Source organism: Miniopterus schreibersii (genome assembly GCF_964146895.1).
Source record: "Miniopterus schreibersii genome assembly, chromosome: 7".
NCBI lineage: Eukaryota > Metazoa > Chordata > Mammalia > Chiroptera > Miniopteridae > Miniopterus > Miniopterus schreibersii.
Window position 1 is genome coordinate 48982886 of NC_138108.1, and position 9564 is coordinate 48992449.

At 38.0% G+C, this 9564-nt stretch overlaps 1 protein-coding gene across 1 annotated transcript in view; it reads left to right on the plus strand.

Annotated features, from left to right (window-relative positions):
* The window catches only part of IFIH1 (interferon induced with helicase C domain 1), a 50605-nt gene extending 42132 nt beyond the window's left edge, over positions 1–8473 (plus strand). The window contains exons 12-16 of the mRNA XM_081143444.1: positions 596–745; positions 2265–2426; positions 5574–5764; positions 6222–6315; positions 6416–8473. Coding sequence (XP_080999570.1) covers positions 596–745; positions 2265–2426; positions 5574–5764; positions 6222–6315; positions 6416–6595 — 777 coding nt within the window. The 3' untranslated portion in view covers positions 6596–8473. The remainder of the gene's footprint in view (positions 1–595; positions 746–2264; positions 2427–5573; positions 5765–6221; positions 6316–6415) is intronic.
* Positions 8474–9564: the final 1091 nt, after the last annotated feature.

A 9564-nucleotide genomic window follows, 5' to 3' on the forward strand; every position in this document is an offset into this window, starting at 1 on the left:
CCTCCCCTCTAGGCCTTCCCGGCACTATTGTCTGTGTCCATGGGTTATGCATATATGCATGTAAATTCTTAGGTTAATCTCTCCCCACCCACCCCACCCACCCCTGCCTGCCCTCTGAGATTTGTCAGTCTGTTTCATGCTTCTATGTCTGACCAAATGTGTGCAGTGTGTATTTCTCAGTGACTCAAAACTCAACAATTTTTAGAAGTGTCACTGCATATTATGCTTTGAATATTAAAGATTCTGAAGTTAATGCAGTAGTGAAAAACAAAGCCCATTTAAGTTTCTCATCTCTTCCTTTCTTCCTCCCAAGTTGCCCATCAATTGATTTCCTTGGCATAAATTATGGTCTTCCCACCTCCAGACTGGAAGATGGAAATATTTTTGTTATTGTGTGATAATCCCAGATTGGAAATCAAATGCTGTCTCACCATCATGTCTTTGTTCAATGACAAAAACAGATGGCATCAAATCCGCGTATGATCTAATCCTTTGATTTACACTGACCAGTTGCAATTTATTATTTCTTCCCCTAATTAGATGATCTTAATGTGTTTAGCACCACAAAATTTAATTTATTAAAATGTTTCTACAGAATGAACAAAAAGAAGTCATTAGTAAATTTCGCACAGGAAAAATAAATCTGCTTATCGCTACCACAGTGGCAGAAGAAGGTCTGGATATTAAAGAATGCAATATCGTTATTCGTTATGGCCTCGTCACTAATGAAATAGCCATGGTCCAGGTACACTCAAATATCTTTAATAGATTCATTTTTCTTATTTTGTTCTTATTTTAATTGCTTTATTTTAGTAAAATAGCACATATAGTTTTAAAAATATAGATGTTTTGCTATGAAAAGAGAAATCATTTCACAATGTATACAAATATTGAATCATTACGTTGCTCGCCTAAAAGTAATATATGTCAGTTATACCTCAATAAAACAATAAGGGAGAAATCTTGCTGAGCTGTGCACTACTGCCTTTTGTATTGTTGTTTTATTACAACCAGATACCTGTTGTATTTTAATTTTTGTTATTATTTTAAATACATTTTATTAATTTCAGAGATAGGAAGGGAGAGTGAGAGTGAGAAGGAAGCATCAATGATGAGAGAGAACCATTGATGAGCTGCCTCCTGCATGCCCCTACTGGGGATCGAACCTGCAACCCGAGCATATGCCCTGACCAGAATCAAACTTTGATAACCTGGTTCATGGGTCGATGCTCAAACCACTGAGCCACACCGGCCTGGTATCTGCTGTATTTTTAAACAACTTTTCTTTGGTGGTCATTTCTGTGTCCTAAGACTTTTTAGGAACATGACAGTGGCCCTATCTGTAAGAATCAAAACAGGCCCCCTTATTCCCGGGATGTATGTGATGTGAGCCCCCAGCTGGACCAGGAGTCTAAAGCGGAACGTCCCACAAATGTCCCACCAAGTAACACACGAAACCTTAGGGAGCCCTGTTGTTTCTACATTTTCCTTTTTTACTCTTTCAACTTCTGCACGTTTGAAATTTTTCATAATAAAATGGTGATGGGTGGGAGGCAGATATATATATATATATAATAAAATGGTGATGGGTGGGAGGCAGATATATATATATTGTGTGTGTGTATGTGTGTATGCAAAGAAAGAAAATAAAAATGAAATTTCCGTCCCAGTTTTCATTGCATTTTACTTTATCTTTTACCCACACTATGTTAACAATACAACTGTTACCTTTTGTTGAGTAAGCATAGGAGTTGTGCTGAATATTCTTCCCATAAAATTAACGAAAGGGCTGTTTTATACTTTAAATTGTATCTTGAATGGAAGACAAGACTGGCACCAAATCAGGAAGCAATTGTATTTCAGGAGTTGATATGTTAGTTGTTTTTTATTCCCCATTCATCCCTCTTACTGGGGGAAGGGGAAGTGGGACTCCCCTAGTCCAAGTCACTGATGATGGTTCCCAGGGCTTGAGAGAGGGACCCCAGGGAAAAAAAGGCTGAACAGGATAGTATCGTGTTATTGGGTCTTTTTGTGGGCTGTGTGGGGACCTAACCATCATCATTCAAGAATACTGTTTCTGCATTAAAGTGCATTTTGAGTTTCAAAGACTGGATTTATAAAGAATGGATAACAGCTAATGTTACTGAGAATAAAGAGAGCATGGGGAGGCTGGGACCCTGAGAATGAACATCATTCCAGGACCGAATGGGAGAGTTCACGGCAAGGCAGAGCCCTTCCTTTTCATGACTTCTCCATGTCCGCAGGCCCGCGGTCGAGCCAGAGCCGATGAGAGCACCTACGTCCTGGTTGCCCACAGCGGCTCGGGAGTTGTTGAACGTGAGACAGTTAATGACTTCCGTGAGCAAATGATGTATAAAGCTATAGACCGTGTTCAAAACATGAATCCAGAGGAGTATGCTCATAAGGTACTGTTTTTTGCTCTATCCCAATTTAGTTTTCACTTTAAAATGGCTGCATGTGGTTGACCATTGATATCTTTGTGGCTGAGTGTCGACACAGAAATTGTGCAGAAGTGTACGTTCCCGTCTGATGAGCTTTGCTTAGTCCAGATTCACATACAGAGAATCAAGATCCATACTGGGCAGAAATGGTCAGGGAGCCATTCCAGTGGAACCGGCCATAAACTTTGATAATATAAATTAAAGCTGCCCTTGATCCAGAAAGATGAGTGTAACTTACCCGTTCAACCCAACCTGGTAATTTTGGTTTGGTCCAGTCTGGTTGTACAGGCACATTTTTTTTCATTCCAGAAATATTTAGGAAATGCCTCATGTGTGCCAGGGAACATTCTAGAAACAGAGAACAGATAGACAAACAGCCAAGATAGACCCATGCTGCGTGAAGCTTATATTCTAATGTGTACATGGTGAGATCTGAGGATATGAAGAGAAAAAACAATAAACAGAAATGAAACCAGAAACGTATCATATAGAGACACTGCTGAAGGATTAGAAAAAGATGATGTGGGAAAAGTTGCTAGTTGGGAAAGGCCTCTTAGAGGGAGTGACTCTAGGCTAGATCTGAATGAAAAGAAAATACATATTATGTCATCTAGCTGCATTTCAATTTACTAACATGGAGTTATTTGAGTGGTGAGAAGAATTCAGTGAAGGAAGAAAGTATTTCTACAATATTTCAGGAAATCCCCCATACCACTGAATTAAAGACTGTAAGTACTATAATAGCAAACAATCCATTTAGAAGAAAATTCACACCCTTGCATATGGGTGTGAATGTTAGTTTCTTAACATTGGAATTGGCTCTACCCTAAATAGAGTTTCACGAAAGGGATGCTTTCAAATTGGTGTGTATTGCTATAACCAACTCCAAGGTTTCCTGGCCAGGTTTCTACACAAACTTATATTTTAAAACCCTTTTAACTATAAGCCAAACCAAACATGGTATAGTGTCAAATCAAACATTTGTGGCCAAATAATGCCACTGGAAAGTTAATGCCTTACATTTAATGTCCTAAATGAATGAGATCAAGTGGATGTTTTCAAAAATTGATGATGCAAGCCTAGTTGTATTGGGTAAACTCTAGAACAATCTTTGGAATTTGAGTCAATTTTTTCCAGATAATCTATAGAACACAATGCAATCCCTTTAGGGGCCCCAGAATGGAACTACCTTTTTAAGTCTCTTTTGGTTAAGTGATCCACCCTCCTAAAACTACTCCAGGTGGATGAGCTCAGAGCAAGGATGGCAATGATGCGAGGCACATGCCACCGCTACTCTGTTCAAAGCCCCCAGCAGATATTGCTAAGTAGGTCACTGCACTCCTTTCCTCTAATTTGAGAATCCTATTTACTCAGTGTTGGGTAACTGCAAATTAATGGTGAGAGTTGACACATAGGTGAGGTCTAGTTTTCATGTCTTATACAGTGATTATACTTAACTGAAAGCTTCTAAAAATGGAGCTCTTAAACGTTTTCCCTGGCGTTGAACCAATAACTTTTGCTTCATTATTACATTTTATTTGGACTTTGATTGTAGCTATGCCTGCCATATATTTATTATAATTTCTTTTCTTTTTTTGCTCCCCTAATTATTTTATATGCTTTATTGTTTTAGAGCTAATCTTTTAGTTTAGCTCTAAAATAGTATGGTTACATATCCATACATTGATCTTTTATTTTTGTTTTTTCCATCGAACTCATAGGTGTGTCTTAATTTCCCACATGTATGTGATTCTATGCCAAATAATCTTTTAACCAGGTCACTGAACTATAAATATCTTGCAAGAACAACCTAATTAAACTTTTAGGGAGCAGAATGTTTTAATTTATTATACTGTTATAATTTACATAGGAAACCAGCCTTTGTACTTGTCTGATTCCACTATTCTATAGCCCATAGGTTTGCTTGCAAGGCCTTGTTCTCTTTTCTGTGCTAAATATGGCTGTCCTGCATCAAGGCCCGAAACAGGGGCAAGAGCCAAAGAGATGGACCATTCATATTTATTCATCAGCACTGATGATTTACTTTTACTGAAAACATCCCCTAGGTCTTAAGGAAAACAATGGTTTCCTCCACAATTTAATATAAATTGGTCATTCTGAAAGGGTTCAGTTTGGAGGTACATTATTTAAGGACCAGGTTTTTCTACTGTGAAGTTGTGTAGGTGTGAGAACTAGCCAGTCCTTACTTCAAGTTTTGTGTCTTTTAGAAACTAGATTGTTTCTGTGATGAAGTCAGTTTCACCTCTAGTCACAGAGCCTGGAATACAAAGCGGAAGGGCCTATGCTCTCTCATAAAGAATGTGGGCAGTCTAGATTCATATTACAGTTCCACGATGTCATGAGTACCCCAGGCCTCTTCTCTCTCTTCTGTGCCCTTTTAGTAGTTGGCTTCCATTCTCAAGGTCAAAGATAGCTTTTAGAATTTTAGCTCCACATGCTCATTCTAGGTAAGAAGAAGATGGAAAAGGCAAAGTACACATGCCGAGGATCTGATACATAGAAGCCTTTCTGGAAACGCCACTTTACATTTTCTTATGTCTCGTTGATCACTGGCTTGGAAGTATAGTCATTTAGCTAGCATATTTCCACCCAGAATAAAATTATAGTTCTGTTCTTAGGAAGAATGGATGTTAGATTGTAAACTAGAAGTTTCTGTCACAAACGTGGAAAGAGGAGATTTCTCTGAGGAGATTCACTAAGATAATGAAGGGTCTGGAAATTATAACACATGAGGAATAATGAAAGAAACTGGGCAACTTGTCATAGGTAAGAGAAGACAATGGTTGATGTAATAAGAGTGTTTAGTTCTTTAAAGAGGTTCATATAGAAGTAAGTTTAGATTTATTTTATGGACAATTAAAACTAATGAAGTGGGTAGAGGGAGAGTTTGTGTGTGTGTGTGTAATATTGCTAAGGACTTTCTCACATGAAGGCTTATATACTAAATTGTGGACTATCACCTCATTATTTTTATTTCTAGAACATGGGCCAAGAGTATATTTCATAACTATCTAAGGTCTCTAAATTTAAGGATACTTACTTCAGTGAAACAATGAAAAAGACACATAGAATATTCTTTTCTCGATGCAGATTTTGGAATTACAGATGCAAAGTCTGATGGAAAAGAAAATGAAAATTAAGAGAAGTATCGCAAAGAATTGCAAAGAAAATCCATCCTTGATTAATTTTCTCTGCAAAAACTGCAGTGTGCTTGCCTGTACTGGAGACTGTATCCACGTAATTGAGAAAATGCACCATGTCAATATGACACCAGAATTCAAGTAAGTCCAGCAAGATTCAATTTAAGTTTCTTTACAGGAGGTGAAGCAGGTTGTATTGTAAATGTTCTTCCAAAATAGTACAAGTTAAACTTATTATTTTTCAGAACTTTTTTTTCTTTTAACGTCCCCAAATTATATCTCTATTTCAAATGTCTGCTTTTCAAATATACTGCACTGGGGAAGGAGGGAGAAGTGTAAGGCTCAAAGCCATTTTGATTCAAGGCGTATCAATGTGTATATGCTCATATTTGTTCTCAAAGTTTGGAACAACTTAAGTCAAGTAAAAATAATTAACAGACTTGAAAGAAGCCACAAAAGGCAACATGCCCCTTAAGAGGTGGGTGTGGAAGGGGCATCTGCCTGAGGTGAGGGCCAAGTTCAACCCCATGCACCCATGGCCTGAGTATTGGTCATTTGCGAATTCTCAGGGATGTTTCTTACTCCTTGTTAATTTCAGGGCACTCTACATTGTGAGAGAAAACAAAACACTGCAAAAGAAGTTTGCAGACTATCAAACAAATGGTGAGATTATCTGCAGAGCATGTGCCCAGGTGAGTAAATTGCTGTGGGTTTATTCTTACTTTGGCCGAAAGGAATTCTTCATTTAGTGTGTATTTAATTTTTCCTTTTGTTCTCTCTTTTGTTTTTCAGGCTTGGGGAACGATGATGGTGCACAAAGGCTTAGATTTGCCTTGTCTCAAAATAAAGAATTTTGTAGTGTTTTTCAAAAGTAATTCAACAAAGAAACAATACAAAAAATGGGTAGAATTACCTATCGCATTTCCCAATCTTGACTATTCACAATATTGTTTGTTTAGTGATGAAGATTGACATCTGATTCAAGATCTTTTTAATATATTGTCAACACTCAATATGATTTTGATTAATGTTTTTGTTATACGAAAGAACTGGTGTGAGAATTAATTGCTTTACTCTGAGATGAGCTGTATAGAGGAATATGTCATGCTTTCAATTATTCATCTTGTTTGTGGGCAGAGGTAAAGAAATTCTATCAATAACACTCTTTAGTGTGGAGCAGTAGTGTGGAGTACTGTGGAAAAAATGCCAGAGTATAAATGAGGGTCTAAGGTACCAATTTCACTCTTGTCACTAATTTTCAAAATAAAATTAGGCGTTCATCTTTCTGAACCAGTCTTCTTATTGGTGAAATGGTTGTAATATTATCTGTCTTTGCTTTTATTAGTTTTCTATTGTTGCATAACAAATTACCACAAACCTAGTGGCTTAAAGCAGCACCTGTTTATTATTGCACATGTGGTGTAGCTTAAAGGTCTCAGAAGGCTGGAATCAAGTGTCAGTCAGATGATATTCTCATCTGGACGTTCTCGGGAAGAATCCCTTCCAAGCTCTTTCCTTTGTTGGCTGTCGTTTGCTTGCAGCTGTAGAGCGGGATTCCTGTTTCCTTACTAGCTGTCCACTGGGATCACTCTGAGCTCCTAGGGCCTCCCTCACCACATGGCCCTTTCACACAACAGCTATTGCTTCTTCGAGTCAGCAAAAGAAAATGTCTCTCCTTCTCTCTCTCTCTCTTCTGCTAAGATGAAGTCTTAACTGTAATCACAAGGTTGACTATCTCATCCTGTTCCCAGGTCCTGCCCACACTTGAGGTAAGGGGATTTTCCAGGGCATATATGGCAGGAGGCAGAAATCTTGGAGGCCATCTTAGAGTTCTGCCTCCCAAACCACTTGCCCAGTTTTTGTTAATAAGTGATATATGTATACATATAAAACACTGAAAAATATGAAGTGCCATAAAAGGCAAGCTGTTATTAAGACGAGGTATCAGGTGGCCTAAGGCTTACTTCCTCAGTTTCCCTCCATGAACAGGAGGGAATCATGGTGAAACCCACACCAGTTATTAATGCCTGCAAGATCACCTGTGTCAGTGGAGATGCCAAGTGTTCACATAGGATTTAGCAAGGAGCAGATGCTGGATGTTATTAGAGAATAAAGAAAATATGTCTACTAAGTAAACTCTTGGTGACTGTGACCTTTTCAGTATTTCTGAACTAAGCATGACCATTTGGAGATGGATACAGGGTCCAGCGCTTTAGAATGTTCTCCTAGTCGACAAGCAGCCTCTTTCGGCATAGAAGAGCCATCTGATCAAGACAAAGCCACAAATGACCATTTAAACCCACGCTTACCCAGTCTCATAGGTGTTCTGCTTCACAGAAACACTTACCTCCTCTGACTAAGGAGAAACAAAGTGTTGGAAGGGGTGAAAAGAAAATTCTTATGTGGTTTTGATGGATTCATTAAATTCAATCTAACAGGAGCTTTGAATCTTAAGATTTAAGCAAGAGTGAATATTAACCAGTCAGAGCTCTTGGGAATGCATGAGGGCAAAAGAAGATTATGGTTTCTTAAAATACCTTTTAAAACCCCAGCTGAATCCACTAAAGTATTGCTCTCTTCTAAAATATTTTGGAAACTATGCAAGGAACCAAATGTATAAAATAGCTAAATGTACTGCTGTAACATATGTAGACTGTTTTTAAGGTGTCAACAAATATCAGGTTTTTTCATCTATGTTTTCCAGTAATTTTTGAATAAAGAAATGTGATTTCTACTTCAAAGTTTTAAAATACATGTTTCAAATGGTATAAAACTTAATATGTGAATGGTACCTAAAACTCAAACCACGGTGCATGTATTTCATTAAAAAACAACTGTGATAATTGTAGCATTTATATTGATTGTTGCTGGAAAGTTTAATACTCATAATATTTTAAGGTCATTTACAGAGTATGCTCATGACATGTAAGCATCAGTCTGGAGTTGAAATTCCTGGGTTTTAATCCCCACAAAACCTTTAGTTAGATGGGTGACATTGAGCAGCCTCATGTCATAGGGCCTGTGTTTCCTCTCCTGGAAAATGAGAGATTGGATTAAATGATTTCAAAGGTCTCTTACAATTCTACCATTCTCATAGTCCATGCTTCTGGCTTCCTGACTTTTATTTTAAGACCTTGTCTATCTAACACTTGCTAAGTATGAAGGTAGCTCATATCCACTAACGGGCATTGCAGGGTTCTCAAAGAACAGATACACTAGCTGCAATCATGTGCCTCAGGGCAGGTTTGAAAGGCCTGAAAGTCAGGAAATTTTAGAACAACATACATTTCCAAATCAACCTTGTGGATGAGAAATGTGAAAATTTATACCAAAAGTTTGAGATCATTTCAGACAATATGAAATTAAAATACAGTAACTTATAGTTTACATAAATATCTTGAATACAAGGTATTGAGGCAGCTAAAAAATGAATAAGAAATGCTTTTCCAAAGGATGATTAGTGCATATGGTAAGCAATTGCTGAAAGTGAGAAACACTATTAGAGAGGTGACTATTTTCCTCTCTGCAAAATAGTCCCTACATCTGAGAGCCATGCCTTAGGGAAAAGGAGACTTCCCTAAGGTATTGTTTTCAATTCAGTTGAACCTAAAGCCAAAGAAGATTTGGGGTTTCTGGTCACTGTTGCTTTGAAGGTGTGGGAGACTCGAACATACTCATGTGCTGATGGGAAAGAGAGTGAGAAATATTAGCAATGTTCAACCCCAAATCCAATTGCTTATTGGGTGTTACTGATATTTTCTACCAAGTGCTCTTGCTACAGTCTCTTCTGGTCACCCTGACCCTTTCTCAAATGTGGGCTTCCGCACGTGGTTAGAAACCCTTCTTCACCACCTCTTCAGTGCCCATCCCTTACGTTCCTTAAAGACAAAACCCATGTGTCACTTCCCAACATTTAGCATAGTTCACGTTTCCAGAACTAG